This window comes from Mustela putorius, unplaced genomic scaffold (assembly GCF_011764305.1).
Source record: "Mustela putorius furo isolate JIRA1106 unplaced genomic scaffold, ASM1176430v1.1 tig00000460_pilon_pilon_pilon, whole genome shotgun sequence".
Taxonomy (NCBI): Eukaryota; Metazoa; Chordata; class Mammalia; order Carnivora; family Mustelidae; genus Mustela; species Mustela putorius.
The window spans coordinates 15,290,420-15,310,030 of record NW_025421389.1 but is presented as its reverse complement, the minus strand read 5'-3'; the positions used below and the strand labels follow the sequence as shown (position 1 = coordinate 15,310,030).

General features: G+C 38.5%; 1 protein-coding gene across 5 annotated transcripts in view; it reads right to left on the bottom strand.

The window, feature by feature from the left end:
* MSANTD2 (Myb/SANT DNA binding domain containing 2) overlaps window positions 1-19,611 on the bottom strand; it is a 32,199-nt gene that overhangs the window by 9,911 nt on the left and 2,677 nt on the right. For 2 of the 5 annotated variants that reach the window (XM_013054991.2, XM_013054990.2), the window contains exon 2: window positions 1,638-1,727. The exons of 2 other annotated variants lie outside the window; for them this stretch is intronic. In XM_013054991.2, the coding sequence (XP_012910445.1) occupies window positions 1,671-1,727 (57 nt within the window). In that variant the 3' untranslated portion in view covers window positions 1,638-1,670. Of the gene's footprint in view, window positions 1-1,637; window positions 2,690-19,611 lie in introns of those variants that run through there. One more of the 5 variants, XM_045080390.1, reaches the window with a different exon arrangement.

Below are 19,611 nucleotides of genomic sequence, written 5' to 3'. Positions count from 1 at the left end.
GTGATATGGGCATAAAGCAAAGCCACCAATTGTTGACTATATACATGATGGAAAACCACAGAAAAGATTGGCTTTCTTTGAAACCACCAAATTGAGCTTACAATTTTACTTGGCTTAAATAACTGTGAATAAGGAAACTAGTAATATCTAATGATTTTAGAGACCGAAGAATAGTCAGGATACATTCTATATTTCATCAAAAAAGGCTAAGAGATCTTGCCACCTCTTTCTTCATAGTGTACTTCTGTAATACACTTTAATAGTGTAATGTGCTGATATGTAAAATATCTATCAGGAGCCTGAAGGAAAAATGTTTCGTAATTCCTAAATCCATACGGTAGGAATTTGATATGTTGAAATAATGTTAAAAAGATTTCCAGATTGACTTTAACTCTCTCAAGACATAAGTACACATAAGAGGTACCTTCTGAGTTCAGTAAAAGACCCACAGATCCAAGGAGAGGCTGTTTGAATAGGGACACATCAACTAAGATAGAAAAAAAAAAAAAGTGAGAACTCAAACATGAACCTGACCACCACTACAGGAGACACTGGAATTCAGTGGAACTGCAGGGACTTTAGAAATGGATAAAAGGAGCATATGGAGACCTTCCAATCAGAAAAAGTTACACTTCCCACACTCTAAATGATGAACCAAAGCAGGCAATTAAATAACTGTGTGTCTGTGTCAACAGTCCTAAATAAGCCAACTGAAAAACCTACTCTAAATCTGAGATTAAGAGAATGCTCCAGAATCTAGGAAAAACAAAGTCTCACCTCCCATTTCAGACAGCCATGCCAAACCCAACAAGAATCTCAGTTTAGCTTTCTTGGAAGGCCATTTCCTACCCAACACAAATACCCACCTCACTGCCCTTCCTTCTTTCTTTAGCTCACTAGTCTTAGAAATGTATGGGAAATTAACTTCTAACTTTTTTTTTTTTTAATTATGATCTCGCAGAGGGAGTAGGGGCAGGGAAAGAATTTGCTTAAAATTATTAAAGACCAGTCTATTCACAATGGAGAAGAGTAACACTTTCCTTATTACTAGAAATTTCCTCATAAATCAATATACAATCTCCCTTCTGGGGAAGAGGAGTGAGATAATACTGTATCTTGAACGAAGTCAGAGGGATAGAGGTCAGGAGGAGTCAAGAAAATCTGGAAAGAAGAACTAAAGGAGAGGTAACAACTTGATCAGGTGGTCAAATCAGAAGAGTCTGGAGGTATTCGGTTTGGAAGAAACGCCAAGTGGCTAATGACTCCAACAGGAAAAGAACCAGAGAAAAGGCTTGAAAGATTGTCCCATTACCAAAGCAGGGAGGAAAGTAAGATGGCTGACAACCGATAATTTATAGACAGAGGGAAAGTTTCACCAAAGTTTAAGACTGGAGTGAAAGGAAATGAGAGAATAAAGATGACATTCATTGTGGATGAATGTAAGAAGGGTCTACGGGAGAGGGGGTGCGGGTAAACAAAGGCAGGAGTTCTAGATTGGCAGGATTGGGGGTTTAACGGCAGCAATGCAGAGAAAGACCCAGGGTTACAGTACACGTAACATTAAATACAGTGCACAATGCAGCTATCTTGCCAAAGTAAGTAAATCCAGTATTGGGTTGTATAAGCAGAGGAATCACATGTAAGCTATGAAGGTGGCTCTTCCTCTCTATTCAGCACCGGTGAGGCCACAGCTGGAGCACAGCATTCAGTTCTGGGCATCGAACCAGCTACAAGAGAGGGAAATTGTAGAGTTCAGAAAAGGGCAAATAAAATAATGAAAGGCTTGGAAAATAAGATCTATAAGTAGGGCCAGTGGTTTCATCAAAGCCCTTCCTGACATCACATGAGCTACTTTGGGGGTAAAAAATAAGGTGTCTTTCACTTCTGTGTCCTCCAATTCCTCCTCTGACTTTCAGGAAGCGGGAGGAATTGAATTCTTCCCTGCTACGGCAAAGCGGGAAGCAAACTAAATAATCATATGGGCATATGCCAACCAATTCTGCTACTGGCTCAATCATTGTCTCAAAATTTGCCCCATTTCATACAATCATAAAATAATCACCATGACAAAACCACTGTTCTAACCAAACTGACTACAGGTGGGACAGGGTATGTAATAAGGAGGAATGGAAATAAGGCCACATAAATGTGTCATTTAGGAAACACTGGCATGATCCATCTAGGATGTCGGATGAAAAACAAAATCAAACTGCGAGGCAGGACAGCTTAGTTGTATAGCAGGAAACAATGTTATAAGAAAACACAAGCACTGAAACAGATTTTCAAATGGAGTTGTAGAACTGGGAACACTAGAAATGGATTACAGAGTTGATCTTAACCCTCTAGCAACTAAATAGGATAAATTTGAGATGTTTTAAACCCAAATGGATGTTTAAACCCAAATGGTTACTTATAAAGAATATACTTATTTGCAGTCAGAGTCTTAAAAATCACATGTTCTATTCCACAAAAGATAAGGGAAATCATCCTGGGGGAAAATCGCCAAACTAGTCATTTATAAAAGTGTTAAAAACAATACCTTAGCCTAAGCACACATGAGTTTTGAAGCAAAAAGGTCTTTGTGAAATACATCTATCTTCTTCCTTTAAAGTTACTGCTTTAGGGCACCTGTGTGGCTCAGTGGGTTAAGCGTCTGCCTTTGGGTCCTGGGATCGAGCCCCACATCTGGTTCCCTGCTCGGCGGGGGGTCTGCTTCTCCCTTGCGCCTCCCTCCCCACCCCCACTCCCCTTGTGCTCACGCTCTCTCTCAAATAAATAAATAAAATCTTTCTAAAAATGTTATTGCTGTAGTGTAACTGTTACAGCAAGCTGCTCTTAGTTAATGAGGCAACAACAAAACCACTGAGTTTCTTCCAGTATCTTTTAGAGAAACTCAAAAGTTCTTTAATTTGCGTTAGTTGCTTACTGGGAGCACAAAAGGTGGGGGAAAACAAAAAACAAACAAACCCCGAAACAGGAGACATAAGCAAATAAACACATTTCTGCATACAGTAAGAGAGATATTATAAGTATAGCATATATTACTACAAATGCATGTCTATTACAGAGAACTATAACTAATGATTAGGAAGTCACTCAAGGTGAAATCCCTCTGGGGGCTTGCAGAAGTTTTACTACCTATTTTCTTAGGTTTTCCATCAAAATCTGGCAAGTGCATTTGCCAATCACCCAAACGCTTTAAAATCAACCCCAAACCCCAACAGATCAAAACCAAGACCAAAAATACATCACTTTCACACTCTCCCACTTCTTAGCGCTACAGAGGAGGTTTTGGCAAGTGAAAGATCTTTCTATTCTTAAATTTCTCTTTTCCTTTTCCTCTCCAGAACAGAGGTTCTTAACTTTTTTGGGTCATGGATCCCCTCCCCAGAAAAACGCACATATGAAATTGTTTCATACAATTTCAAGGGGAACATGGACTCTGAAAGCCCATACAAGAATCTTGGGTTAAAAAGCTGCTCTATACCACGGTGTTGTTTCTTCCATCAAAGAATAGAACAGGTATTAGTCAGAAGCCCTAAAATAAGGTAGGTTTAATTTGTGTATTAGGTATTACAAGAAAGATTGGGACAACCAGTTAAAGTACAATTTAACCAATTTGCTCCGTATCCTGCTCCTTTAGATAAAGCAGCATTAATATTTCCTTTAAGAGATAATTAGCCAAATTCCCCTGCTTTTTGAAAGAAGCAATTCCTAGCAGTAAAAACATACAAGGATATCAATTTACTCATCACAAACATGTAGGACTTTTCTCCCACCTGCTAGAGAAGAAATCTTTTTCCAAGGTGGTAATTAGGCAATATTAAATGATTCATAAATTATACTGATTATTAATTGAATCACATAATATGTGATTATTCATTATCTGATTCACTTATCATTACAGATGCTAGATAAATTACTAAGGTAACAACTTACAACAGGGAAGTTCACAGATCTAGAAACAAGTGTAATAAGTCTTAACTACTTTCCTTAGTAGTCACAACGGCTAAGCTCTAGCATCCTCCCATTTTAATACTGCCTAAAGACCAAAGGGTCTCAAAGAAATTGGCAATGTCTACACTAATTTGTCCTTAACCCGATGGGACTAAGTCTGATCTATTATTCTGCTGGAATTGTTCATATCATGGTTGGCAGTGTCTTAATTACTAAGAAGAATGACCCTTAAACTTTGTCCTTAAGTCATTTGAACACTTGATACTTTGTGTCTATATCACTATCCTTGCCAGAAAATCTCTTTGGTAAAACTTTCTATAATACACTGATTGACAGCGGGTGGGGGGAGCTGTCCAAGGCTCTAAGAGCAAACCAGGTTCCATCTTTCAAAATATTATAGATGTTTTGAATGGAAAAGAACCTCAAAAATCATGTAGTCCACCTTCCTCACTTACCAACTGAGGAGACAAGGACCCAAGAGAAGTAAGTATTCCTTCGAAAGGGATTTGGGTGGGGGAAGGGGAGGTACCAAATGCAAATATGAATGTTCCCTAAGAGAACTATTCCCTTAGATCATAAACTCTGGGAGGTAGAAATTATGTCTGCCTAGTTCAATATTCCCGTATGCCCAGAATAGTGCCTATCACATAAGGGTTCAATAAATATATTTATTAAGTAAATGAATTAAGGTAATTTTCACATTGTAAATCACTTGCAAGAAGAGCAATTTTTTTTTTTCTTAGCAGAGAAAATCAGGAAACTCATTGTATAACCACGGTTTTGTATTATATGTATAGAATCAATAAATCCAAGGTAGCTAAGGTTCCGCCTTGAAAAAAGCGGGAGCAGAAAACGGTATGACACATAGATACAGCTATAATTAGCAAAGCAAATTCCCTTCGTAACAAAGGGAATAGCTGCAGAGGGCAAGGGCTATTTTAACAATATCTACCATGCTTGCTGTTACGGTTTACTTTGGGTGAGGGAGGGGTCCACCCACCAAATAGGGCTCTGTTGCTCTGTCCAAATTTGATCATTTCTTATGCCTTACACATTAAATAAATAAAATATTCAAGGATATAGAGTACAGTTCTGTCAAAGATAGAAAAGGAAAAAACACTCAATTGTTTCCTGGATTCTGATAGGGCCAGACAGAAGGCCCACCACAAACCAAGAGATCTTACCTCTCTGGAGCCCCAGTTTCTGTGGGGAACTGGCCAGGATTGGATTTTTTTTCAGCTTGCGCCACATTCCAACTCTGGCTACGAGTGACTCACTTTTGTGTCTATAACTGGTCAGTCCTGGCTTCAGGAGGGAGAGACTCTTCAGATTTTTAATCCTCAGTGAGCATCAGCTCCCCTATGTTTTCTAGGTTTCTCCGTGCTAGCAGGTGAGGGTCTTGTCCATTCAGATTATGAAGAAGAAAAACCCTCAAGGAGGGCAATGTAACTGCTGAAAACACATCTTCCATTGCTCAAGGAACTATGTTCACGGACTATCCATTTTCAATTCTATACTGTTGGTAAGTCATGTGGGTGTTCATACAGTATCTCGTCTTGGCAGCAACACCGTACAAGGGGACCTAGGAAGTGTGGTCATGTTTAAGGGCTTCTTGGGATACGAGAATCCTTCTAGGCATGAAATCCTCAAGTGCTGCTCTATTGAGAACAAGACAGGTCAAAAAATTAGGGCTTCCTGAACTATTGAACTCTTTTGGACATAAGCAGCCACAGAGAGTTACAGCCATCAAAGATGGTCACATACCACTCTTTGTCTAGAACTTTCTCCCCATCTAAATGGGGGAAAATCAGTTGTTTGGTAAAGAATTCACCTGGATTAGGTTATTTTCACCTGCCCTCCTCCATCAGTTCTGAAGCTGCTGTATTAGCATCTCTGTTAAATCTTTTTCTCAGTACTTCACACTCTGGGGCAGAACCTCAAAGGACATTCAGATGATATTTAAAATGTTAACTTTTGTGAATATGTGAGAACTAAAAAAAAAAAAAAAAAAAAGAAAGAAAACATATTCAAGAGAGTTATCTAAAATATTTCTAGGATAGCAGGGGGAAACCGCTCATCTGTAAAGGCCTCCCACACAAACATCCTGCATTGGACACTAATTGGTCCATAATTAAGAACTACACACACACATACACACACACACACACACTTACAAAAACACCTCACACAGCTTTAGCATTACAACGTTGTACTGCTTCCCAAACACAGGGTACTTCCTGCTAGTAATGAGACCAGTGTTTAAAAGGAAAATGGTGCAAAGCAATTCTCCCCCCATTAAAAATACAGTAAGCCACCTTACTCCTTTCATGTGAACCATGAAAGGTTTGTATATATTTTCTTACCAAAAACTACCATCTATTATGCAAAGATAATCTATACCACAGATTCTTTCCCTTAGTAAATTTGGCATATTTGGTTGTGACGTCTAGACAAAATCATCTAAAAAGAAAGGTTATTAGAAATCCCCCATCATGGTATCTGGGTACAAGCATTAGTCTTGACTGAATCTGGGACAAGATTCAGACAATTGTTTTTAAAAGGGTAAATACTGAATTAAAGTTGAACTTTGAGTAACACGGATTTGAACTATAAGGGTCCACTTAAATACATAAATTTTTTTTTGACAAATACATGACTGTAAATGTATTTTCTCTTTCTTATGATTTTCAAAATATTTTTCTTTAGCTTATTTTATTATAAGAATACAGTACATAATATATATACAAAATATGTCAATCAACTCTTCATATTATTAGCAAGTCTTCTGGTCAACAGTAAGTTATTAGCAGTTAGGTTTTTGGGGAGTCAAAAGTTACACCCAGGGGCGCCTGGGTGGCTCAGTGGGTTAAGCCGCTGCCTTCGGCTCAGGTCATGATCTCAGGGTCCTGGGATCGAGTCCCGCGTCGGGCTCTCTGCTCAGCAGGGAGCCTGCTTCCTCCTCTCTCTCTCTCTGCCTGCCTCTCTGCCTACTTGTGATCTGTCTCTGTCAAATAAATAAATAAAATCTTAAAAAAAAAAAAAAGTTACACCCAGACTTCTGACTGCACAAGGGGGTGGTGTCCCTAATCCCCATGTTGTTCAGGGGTCAATGTACTTCAAAAAGTGGGGTTTTTCTTTTGCATTTCCATGGTGTAAACTACAGATCATAAACACATGCACAGAACACATCTTCATATGCTGACAAATACCTTTTCAATGAAAGCCCTGAAAATAAGCATGTTTTAAGTTTATGCATTTGTCCTTTGGCAACCTGAACTTATTTAGGAAGTTGTTAGAAAGAAATTCAAGCAATCATAACACTTTCTATAGCTCATTTGGTAGCATTTTTATATTTTACTCTTACCTTTATGAGGCTTGCTAAAAGTAATAGCCATATGAAAAATGTAGCTTACAAAAATCAAACATTTTCCATATGCGGCTCAATGTCCCATGCAATGAAGGTAAAAACCATTAACTACCATTATTCTCAGTGCCTACTGTATGCTGAGATTTGGGCTAAGCAGTTTATATTTATTATTCCTAATGTTTACTTTAATGCTAAAAGAGAGGGTCCCAGGAAGCAGTCTCAGGAGCCAGGGCAGCAGTCTTATGGAGGAGAGCTCTTGAGAACGCCTATGAGAGACTGACCGGAACAGGGTTGGGGAGACAAACAGGTTGTAACAGAGGCCTCAGCTAACCTAAAGTGAGGTGAGGGAACTGGGATGAGCCTTCAGAGTCGTCCTGAACTGGGGCAAGGAGGCTGTATCTTTGTATTTCAGCACCGGATGCAGGCTGCCCCTGGAGAAGGAGCCTGACCTTGGGACAGACAGCTCCCTTGGGCAAAAAGAACTTCCTTCCAGGAATTCACTAGGAAGCCATGACCAGTCATTGCTCCAAGCAGCCTGTGGTGGGGGGGGGGGGGTTGGGGGTAGACTGACTAGTGTCTCACTCCTAGAGGAGGGTCTGAGGAGTGTATCACAAGTATATGAAAGACACGTGATACATCCCTATTTAACTGAATAGAGAACTAAGGGCAAGGTAAGAACTTATCCAAGGTCTCTATCAGAGCTTCGTTCACGCAGATTAAGGATTCAAAACTAGGACCCGGTATTCCTCTCTTCACTGTATTTACCTTTCTGCCATAGTTGCCAGAAGTTTATAACAGAGCTCATTTTAATAGTTAGCGGAAGTAACCGTATTTACTTGGGTTACTCCCTGCACTGATTTCTTATTTTCTATTTTTAGCTTTCTTCCTATGCATATTTACTTTCTTTGACCCATTTACATTATGTATTACAAACAGCTCATCTCATCCTCATCATCTCTAAGAAGAGTACCTATACCATTTACACATTAGGTGAGTGATGGCAGGCTTAGGTAATGAAACTCCATGGCCTCCTTTTGGTAACCCACATCCTTACCTGCTTTCACTGCCAAAAAGTAATTCTACTTTGTAAATTCCTTCTGCAGTTCAAACTTAACTTCCTTTAAGAGGAGTTCGTAGTTCAATAAATACCATCATTTATATAAAGATCTTAGTGAACTGAATCTTTGACAATAAGACTATTTGTTTCAACACCTGTTGTAAACTCTTCCTTGGGTCTTCAAGTCAAATGTTTTTCACTGTGCTTATAATCTTAGGACACCATGAATTACCTGCAAGAATTTTTGAAACGTGTTTTCCATGTTAAGTAACATATATGAGCATAATAACATCCGTGTTGCTATGTGTCTTTGCTATTGCATTTGTTTATGATCACACTGTTGCCAAAAACAGTTCAACTGTCAACATTTTTAAAAATGTGGGCTGATGATTCATAAAGGGGTTAACATAAACAAGTGGTTAAGAGCATGGATACAGACTGCTCAGTCCAACTTCACCACCTGCTAGCTTTGTGACTTTAGGTGAATTCATCTCACTGTGCCTCAATTTCTCCATCTGTTAGGTGGGGCTAATAATAGTACCTCTATCATAGAATTGTTGTGAGGGTTCAATGAAAAAATACAGATCACTTAAAATAGTATCTACTGAATAGCTTGTCCTCAATAAATATTAGCCATTCTAACAAAAATGAAAGTCACACCACATGGAGACCACTTATAAATAAAGGTTAGTTCAAATAGAAAAAGACAGCCCCAAAGTTTTATCACAAAGCACATGGTAAGAATAACAAATTGTAGCAGTCCGTATCAGAATCTTGTCTGGAAAGCAAGTTTCCGCTAAACCACATCACCCAAGGTTAAAGGAATGCTAGCTTGATTTTCTGATTCTTAGTTTTATTGGTATGTAGAAGTATTTTAAAGTTATTTTTGTTTGATAACATGTGAGATCAGCAAGTGTTATACCTAGATTTAGGTTTGTTACATATTAAGTAACATTGTTGCATAAACATGTTTTAGATGAATTATTCAAGTTTCAGAAACACCAGGCTATACTAGCATAGCTTCTTTAACTTTTTGCTTGCCTTTCCTCTTTATATATATAAACCAATCATCTAACTATTTTCAAAGGTCTGTAGTCTTGGCGAGAATATGGTGACTAACACAGACATATAAAGAAAAGGGGAGACAAAGAATCCTAACTAACTACAGGAATAGGCCTTACTCATCGAGCAACCTGCTTACAAGAAGCAGTAGGCAGAATAGCATGAATCAAATAAGTATGAATGACCCATATATTTTCTTGGAGTTTAATGGAACAAAAAGCATGTGGATCTCTCATTCTTTTTTTGGTGCATGAAAACTTACTGGAATTAAAATCAGGGAGCACCTGGGTGGCTCAGTTGGTTAAGCATCTGACTCTTGGATTTGGCTAGGTCCTGATCTCATGGCTTGTGAGATGGAGCCCTGCTTCAGGTTTCAGGGTCTGTGCTCAGTGAAAGTCTGCTTGGATATTCTCTCCCTCTGTGCCTTTCCTGCCCTCGCGCACCCCCACCCCCCCGGCCTCTCAAATAAGTAAATCTTTTTTTTTTTAAATTAGATTCACCACTTTTTGCAAAATAACATTTCACAGATATAGAATTATGCTACCATGAAGTTAAAGTATCTCCACTGATTTTTCTTAATTTTATACTGTGGTTGTATATTACCATATAAAGGAGAAATACTCTTTTATACTGTTCAAAAACAGGCACACCTCTGATCCCTCAAAGTCCAACTATTACCCATGTCTCCTAATTTGCAAAAGAGAGAAGGGACATTACCTGGTTATGCAAAAGACTGAGTTAAGGGTGTTCATTCTCTAATGACTGAATGAATATTAACAATGTTGTAGTTTGCTGCTTCATGGGGCAAACTTCAGTGACAACTGGACATATTACAATAAAAAGGTCTCATATAAAACCATATACTCATTCTTAATACAGAAAAGGCAAACTGAACCTCTATGACTAACATACAATGAAAGATAAGAGTTAAACATTCCAAGGCGCCTGGCTGGCTCAGTCAGCAGAGCATGCGACTCTAGATCTCCAGGAGTTCAAGCCCCAGGCATGGAGCCTACTTAAAAAAAAAAAAAAAAAAAAGAAAGAAAAGAAAAAGAAAAAAAGCCCAAACATTGTAAGGTCAATAAGGTTGATACCTAGTAATATATTTGATTGGCCTTCTTTCTATTGTGCTAATTGTTTTAAATTGCATTATTTTAAATATCACATTGGTTTCTATAAGAATGTAAGCTCTTTGAAAGGGGTTTTCTTTGATTTTGTCCATTGATACATTTCCAGCACCTAAATCAATGCCTGGCATGCAGAAGCAGCTCAGAAGATTTTTTGCTAAATGAATGAATGAATGAATGAATAAAACTTCCTTAATATTTTATATGGCGACTGAGAGATCAAATATAAAGTGAGATATTCTTTGACCTATCACACACTCTTCTTTCTAAATCATAAACCAGCTCCTTCCATTTAGAGAAAGTATCTGTAAATTTAAAATAATAATAATAAAAGCAGTTTTTGATAGATACGAACTTTATTCTGATTTTATTAATATCGATTACAAACATAATTGACTTATTCGAATAAATGAAATCTGAAGGTAGATATTAGAGAAACAATATTGTGAGTTTCAAAAATTCAGGCTATTACAACAAAATAGTCTTACATAGGCTGAGAATATGCAACTAGAAAACAAATCTAAGTAAATAACTTCCATTCTATTGTATCGATTTATATTGAATGAAGTATTACTTGGTAGCTCAAAATACGTAATTTATGAATACAGCCACGAACACATATATAAAAATAAAATAATGGCTGTTATTCCTTAAGTATCTGAGAATAAACACAGATTTGTATTTTACTAAGGAATAACAATACATCCCACTAAGTGACAAGATAACACTTGCTTGATTAGTGCCAAGAAAAAAAAAAAAAAAGGATTTCCACTGGCTCTCAAGGACTCTCTCCGCCACAATAGGTAAGAATTAAAACATTTAAATACATGCCTTATTCTAATACCCATTTTCCAGTGATTCAGAACAGCAGGGGGAAGACTCCGCATAGATTACAAACTCCAGATAATTTGTAACATATGCATACGAGGCACAGATTTGCATTCATTCCAGAACACTGAATGAAGTTTTTGCGATGGTCATTAGCAGGCGGACAACCAAACTGCATGAACCCACCATAGAAATAAGATAAAAGAGAACCTGATAATCATAGCAATCCTAACAATCAATTGTCTCAAATCTACAGCTTTGTGGTACTGGTCTTTGTTTTTCAAAGTCAAGACATTTTTCCTCCCATATTTAAACCTTTTTAAACATTACATAGATATAACCTTCGAAAAGGAGAGGGGAGGAGCTGCTATTCTACCTGATATGAGCATACTTCAGAGGGCCTGTACGACAATTAACATCTGAAATTGGAGATGGGACTTTTAGTTGTTGCCCTCTGGTAATGTTAGAAAAAGGAGGGGGGAAAAAAGGGCAGGATCATCAGTTCTAAAGCTCAGGGAGATGAGAATCCAAGAGTCTAGAATATATCCTCAAGGTAACATAGAGCTCTGCTAAAATGGTGTGTTAGTTGGATCTCATTGGTTCTAGAACCAACTCTAAAAACGTAGGTTATGAGGCACTGTGATGATCTCTGAGGCTATGACAAAGATCCCGTGTAAGCTGGTAGAAGCTGTGTGTGGGGTTAAGTTCTATCATACCCTAGAGATTAGAATTTTCAGATTTCCCAAACAAGCCCTGCTGACTTGGGTGTATCTGAAATCTACTGTCTTCTCTGTTTTCATAACGATTGTTTTATTGCACTTCTAGTCCAGCTTACTGCAAAAAGCCTCTGAATGATCTGTGCTTCTGGTTTATGTCTCCAGTCTCATTTCTTATCACTGCCCACCTCCGTCCATCTCTTTCCACCAACCCTAGGCTCCAGCTATCTAGAATTACACAGCGTAAAACATTTCACCAGAATATCTGGGATGTGACCTGTTCCAAATTATGATGTTTCTGAAGTTCTGATACCTTTAAGCTAAGAGCACAATGACTGGAAATATCTTGATCTCACCTCAGTATCTTCTCATTTTTTATCTAACTGTAGGTTATAGCCCATTAGTGAGCTGGGTTGGGAAATCCGAATTTCAGTAGGTTGTGATCACCTTTCTGCTATTTCTGGGGCGCCTGGGTGGTTCAGTGGGTTAAAGCCTCTGCCTTTGACTCAGGTCATGATCCCAATGTCCTAGGATCAAGCCCTGCATCTGGCTCTCTGCTAAGCAGGGAGCCTGCTTCCCTTCTCTGCCTGCTTCTCTGCCTACTTGTAATCTGTCTGTCAAATAAATAAATAAATAAATCTTTAAAAAATAATAATAAAAAAAAAGACCACCAAGGCATCAAAAGGAGCCACAGCAGCAAAACTTTAGAACTCAGTGTGCTGGGTGAGTGAGAAGCACACATTTGGCAACACCTTCCCCAGCTCCACGGGAGCCCAGGCAGGTCTGTCTCCCAAAGGGCTGATGAGTGTAAAGGTTAGAGGAGGCAGACAGAGTGCCAGAAGGGGGGGGGGGGGGTCGGCGGTGTTTGTGGGTGGGTGGGAGGGATCTGTTTGTCCCCTGGGGTTGAGCTTTTAACCTGTCTCCCTGCTTCAGTTCCTCTAGCTCCTCCATCCTGTGGTCTCCTGGGTGTGCCCCGTGTGGGGACCAATGTGACCCTGAGCTGCCAGTCCCCGAGGAGTAAGCCAGCTGCCCAGTACCAGTGGGAGAGGGCACCCCCATCCACCCAGGTTTTCTTTGCACCAGCTTTAGGTGAGGGAACTTGAGACTGTGGCTGTGGGAGGGAAAGATGAGAGGCACCAGAGGGACTGGGGTGAAAGGGGAGGTTATGCTGCAAAGTAGAGGTGGTAGAGGAGGAGGAGGACGATGCAGGGAGTAGACTGGGGAAAGGGAGCCTACCAGAGGACAACGTGTTGGGTCCTTTCAGATACCGTATACTTGGGACACTCAAGAGGACATAAGGCCTAGTGGATTCGGAGCTAGGATACTTGTGCTCCCATTTAACAGAACATACCAGAGTATACTGTACATCGTTAACTAGAGAGTCATTTTGTGGATTAAATAAAGGAATGTCTGTGCAACACTTTCAACAGTGAACAGCACGTGGCAAATGTTATATAAATCTTAGCTATAATCAATATAATTTTGAGAAAGGGTTTCAGTTACACATATGTATCATGGGAATATTAGGCCACAGGGTAAAATATTTGCCTTCTTATTGTATGTTCAGAAGATGTACTGCTTTGGGAGCGCCTAGGTGGCTCAGTGGGTTAAAGCCTCTGCCTTCAGCTTAGGCCATGATCCCAGGGTCCTGGGATTGAGCCCTGCATCAGGCTCTCTCCTCAGCAGGGAGTCTGCTTCCTCCTCTCTCTCTCTCTCTGCCTGCCTCTCTGCCTACTTGTGATCTCTGTCTGTCAAATAAATAAATAAAATCTTTTAAAAATTTAATTTAAAAAAAAAAAAAAAGATGTACTGCTTCAGTTTTTCTTTCCAGTATATAAGAATGAGATATATAACATGGGGCGCCTGGGTGGCTCAGTGGGTTAAGCCTCTGCTCAGGTCATGATCCCAGGGTCCTGGGATGGAGCCCCACATCGGGCTCTCTGCTCCACAGGGAGCCTGCTTCCCCCTCCTCCTCTGCCTGCCTCTCTACCTACTTGTGATCTCTCTCTCTCTCTGTCAAATAAATAAATAAAATCTTAAAAAAAAAAAAAAGAATGAGGTATATAACAGGCATTTGCACAACTATAATCCAACACTATAAAAAGGTTACTCATCAACACATAAAATTGTCTAGAATTGGTATGTGCAAATTACTATTATTCCAAAACTACCTGCTCTTCACTTTTCTTGGTTCTTTAGGATACCACCAACTAGTCATTTGTACATTCTAAGTCCTACCTTCACCAATACCATGCCCTATGGCAAACTGTTCCTCAACTGAAAGGCATGACTTTTTATGAGACTGACACACTATCCTCTGTGCTAACAAGGCACCTGAAAGCCATGCATTTTTTCTTAACAACTTATCACTTAAAAATTTTTTGGAACTACAGCATTTAGATGTTTCCAGTTTAGGATTCATGAACAAAATATATTTTACTGTATTTGCAGTTTGCACTGTCCTAGGTTCTGCTGTTTCTGGCCTTTTACCCCAACCGCTCATCTCTCTCTACTTTCTTCTGCTCAGTCTTTACCTCCAAGAGCCACCTCCTGAGAGTCTATGATGACATGCCTTTCCTGTGTGAGTCCAAAGCACCATGAACATAATGCCAATGTGCTGACAGACCTTACTCACAACACCGTCACTGGTGCTTTCGTAGTCTGACTCCTTCACTGGAAGGTGACACTTGATGGTGGATAGTACCCTGCTGCACGTCTAGAACCTTCCATGCAAGGTACTCAAATATTTGTGAGTGAATAATTAAAAAAAAACAAAAAAAAGTTAAGTGCCTAGTTCAGACTTTAGTATTTGAAGAAACGCTGTGATCTGTCAGTTGAGTCTGATGAAAGAGAATGGGCAAGATCTCCAAATCTTCCCATGGATTCTTGCATTCTAGCCAAGAGTTAAGCCCCAAAAGTTTCTCCCATTTCCTAAGGGCAGTGGACTCCAAGGGCCCAGTCCCACTATATCTGCCAAGAAAGATATCAGAAAGATGCTCAGAGTTCTAAAGCAATGGCCTCCCACTGGGGTATCTTCTACTCTTTCTTAAATGATTAATGAAGGCCCCTTAAAACCTTAGGGATTCCTGGCATTCCCAGTCTAGGTCCTTATTTTTTAGGTATAAAGCTTGGCCCCTTAATTTAGAATAACCAAAGCAAAATAGGTTAGTGATACTGTATCTTTACATGTACCTTTACATCTTTACATATAAGTGGAACATTGTCTGATCATCAATATTTTCAAGATGCATTTGATAGAAATCTACAGATATGAATTTTGTATGGATTTTTCTGATTCAGAGTACATTATTTTGTACTTTTGATAGAAAGATGCATTTGATAGAAATCTACAGATATGAATTTTGTATGGATTTTTCTGATTCAGAGTACATTACTGAGTAAATTTATAGCAAATCTCCATCTTATTCACCTCATTCTAGATTTCCTATTTCCTATATCCTATTAACTTCTGTAGATTTTCATATAGAATGAAAAAGTTTTAATGTCAGCTTTAAAATTCTTGGGAGTACATAAACAAAAAAGCTTAAATACCATTGTTCCAAAGCTGTTCTGGCCAATACAATAGCCAGTGGCTACACACATATGGCTATTTAAATTAATTAAAATTAAATTAATTAATAATCAAATAAAATTTAAAATTCAGTCACAGTAGCCACATTTCAAGTATTCCATAACCAGCTGTGGGTAGTGGCTACTGCATAGTGACTGATGGACAGTGCAGACAATAAGACACTCATATCACAGAAAGTTCTATTAGATGGTATTATCCTAGAGAACCAAGAATAGGACAAACTTTACCTAAGCCACCTGAGGTTAAAACACATTATTCCTTGCACTAAACGCTTTTCCTCCCTAATTCAGTGGACCATTTTTCTTGACTTCTTGATAGAAGTTACTTTACTTCTGAGCAGAAGTAAAGTAACAGGGAGGACAAGAAAAACGAACTTTGTGCTTTCCCTAAAAGTGTGAGTATGTAGCTAAGAGAACTGTTTCATAAAATAGACTTCTTTAGGACTCTAAATAACAACTTTTTACTTACACTGTTCAATATGGTAGCCACTAACTGCATGTGGCACTTATAATTTAAAATTAAAATAATTTAAGGGGTGCCTGGATGGCTCAGTCGGTTAAGCACCTGACTCTTAATTTCGGCTCGGGTCATGATCTCAAGGTCATGAGATCGAGGGCCATGTCAAGCTCTGTGCTCAGCATGGAGCCTGTTTGTCCATCCCCTTCTGTTCCTGCCCCACTCACTCGATCTCTAAAATGAATAAAATATTTTTAAAAAGATTAAATTATTTAAAACAAAATATAACTTAAAATTCCATTCCTCAGACACACTAATCACATTCCAATGTCTCAAGAGCCACAAGTGACTGGTGGCTATCATAGTGAACTGCGTTAGACATAGAACATTTCCATCATCATGGAAAGTTTTATTAAATAGCACTGAACTATGTGCTTTCAAAGTTCTTTTTTCCTTTTACACATCCTCTTAATGAAGGATCCATAATAATTTCACTCCAGTCTTCACTAGATTTCCCAAAATGCCAAGAAATAAGCTTGGAAGCCTCTTCCTCCTAAGTTTTAATATGTGCTTGTTAGATGCTTACCTCCTAAACGGAAAGACTGTAAGAGTACGTTCAGTAGTCTAAGATGGTCTATTCTCTAAAGATACGCATCAAGCCTATATCAGATTCACATGCAGACAAGCATTCTGGAACACACAAGCTTCTGGGTGACAGGGGCAAGGGAACAACAAAGGAATATGTCAAAAAATGGAAGCAAACAAATCTGACTAAATCCTTCTTACAAACTATGTGAGCCATACTCCGTATTTCTTGGAAATCTTTCAATGATAGTACAGAGGTACCATCTTGGCTGCAAACATCAGAGGAAAGTCCTCAGAGATGGGTGGAGGCTATTACAATGCTTATACAGGGACAAAGATATCTTCTGGCTCCATGTCACTTTACCCTAGTGGTTCTGGCAAACAAATAATGACAAAGCTTGAGAGCCAGAAGTGAAAGACCAAATGTACTATATGTTATTTGTCTGCTAAAGTACGAAATTTGTTCTAAAGGTTATGACAATGACTAATGAATAAATCTTAGAAATATCCCTGAAGAAACTGATCATTTTGTTGGCTAGGCAGAAGACTCCCGACCACTTTTAAATTTGTCTTATGAGCAACCCGTACTGATCCAGCAAAAAAAAGCTTTTTAGGTCATACAACACCTTGCATTTCATCTTGAGGCAGAGCTAGAAGTACACATCTGTTTCAAAGACATAAAGCCAACTCTCAAGAGGCAAATTTTTGGAGAACACCCAAAAATATGGGACTTGAGAATGAGTTTTGCAGTGCATCAGATTAACTGACTGAAGTGTGAATACAGCATCTGGCCCCGAAGTGAATGCTTTAATGAATGCCAAGTCTAGATAGATCTTTCAACTACTACAGTATGGACTGTGATGAGATCTCTCCCTCCTTTGAAGTCATCGCATTTATTGTCTGCTTTAGTCATATGACACTTAATCAAATACTGCATCACATACCAGCCCTTGTGTTGTAGAGCTTTTTAACTCTTTGCTGCATGTATACAGACTTCAAATACATTGGAAGCTCTTGGGCTGTATATTACAATTTTTTAAAATTTATCCTAACCTCTAGCATACAGCCCTGCACATAGAAAGCACTTAAGTATTTGTGGATGGAGAGAGGGAGAAAAATACTCTAGAGGAAGAGAAAAATCATGCAAGGACCAGACAGAAAACCACCTTATTATGTGTTTATCTGACTCTAAAATTAGAGTGGACAATGGAATTGTTAGTGGACAAATTTCCCTCTAGCAAACAAAAAAAGCAACAAAACTTCAGAACCAAACAGTCTGTGGAGTAAGACAGTCTCAAACATACCCATTTCATCTAAAGGACTGAATAAATACCAGTAACTGGACATGTCAGACTTCAAATTGAAGCCCTTCACAGCAATAAACAATGTTTCTATGTTACTTTAAGCTAAAATCCTGTGCACTTAGAAATACACATTTTCACTTGGATGGTATTGAAAAATAATACTCTGGTAGCAAAATCCAAGAGTTATTCATTTCAACATTTACAATTTCAATAGACAGGAAATCTAAAACACAGTCCAGAAAAGGGTAGTGATATGCTTTCAGTTTATTCAGGTAGATGGCCAGGGAAGAGGCTGGGCTACCACTCAGCTTTCTGATGCCTTCTTGTGATGAGATTAACACGCTGAAACTAGGATTAAAGTAAGTTTCAAGGAAAAACCGAAGTTCCTGTATATCTCTTCCCTCCTTTCAAATTTACAAGAAATCATTTACGGAGTTTTCATAATTGAGTTTTAATAAATATTCCAGATACATTCAGCCAGAAATTTAATTGACACAAATGATATTCCTTCCCTGAGAACCTTTGACATGAGCTCACAATTAAGTGAGCACATTCGTCTGTTGAGTAAGTTCCTTATGGTCCGTATCTTCTGTACCACTTCTTTTCTATTTTACAAAATCTAAAGCAAAAAGGATGGTTGAATTTGTTTTTGCAGTTCTCATCAAGACAATAAAGTTAAAGAAGAGATTTCTGAACCACACATGGCATTTTTGAAACTAGGATCTAAAGATCTGTTTTCAGGGATTTGAGATTCCCTGACGATATTTTTAAGGTTGCGTTATTTTCATAAACATATTCTGGATTACTTGGACATCCACCTCATAACTGGGTAAGGCTATGATTTCAGTGACAACATTTGCTTCTATGCTTAACATTACATTTAACCTAAGTCTTCTGGAGGGACAGAGCTTAGTTTTCAATGCAAAATTTTTCAAACGGGGTTTCAAAGTCTATCTTTGGATTAAAGCTTGAGTAACACTAATCTAGATTTCTATATGTTTCAAAATTCTCCTTTTAGACTTTATTTGGTAAATTTAATAAATACGTATCCAGTGACTATTATGTGCTAGACCCTGGAGATACATTACTGAATAAGAGAAACCAGAACTTGCCTTATGGTACTTATAATTCTGGCAGGAAAGACCAACATTCTTATAATGAAGTAATCGGTTCCTTGGTTGAAATCACTTAACAAGTAGAGAAAACACACACACACACACACACAGAGTTATCTGTCCCCTTCATCAACTACAACTGTTGATCAGAGAATCCATTATCATCAACATATTTTCCAAAAATTCTAAGAGGTTGAGGTCAATTTGGTCTTACCTGTTTGAAAACAGGCAACTGACCCTCTTTTAAAAATCTTCAGATAAGCCTAATCTCCTGTTCCTGCTTTAGGTTATGCTTCTCATAACGAGACAGAGATGCAACCCAACTAGATATTTCCTGGCTACTTGAGAAACAATTTTATGGAGGGATTTCTATTCAGTGAGGTTTTGACAGCACAACACTTTTTCCATTTGGGAAGTTTCTATGGGCAAAATCGATCAAGCTGAA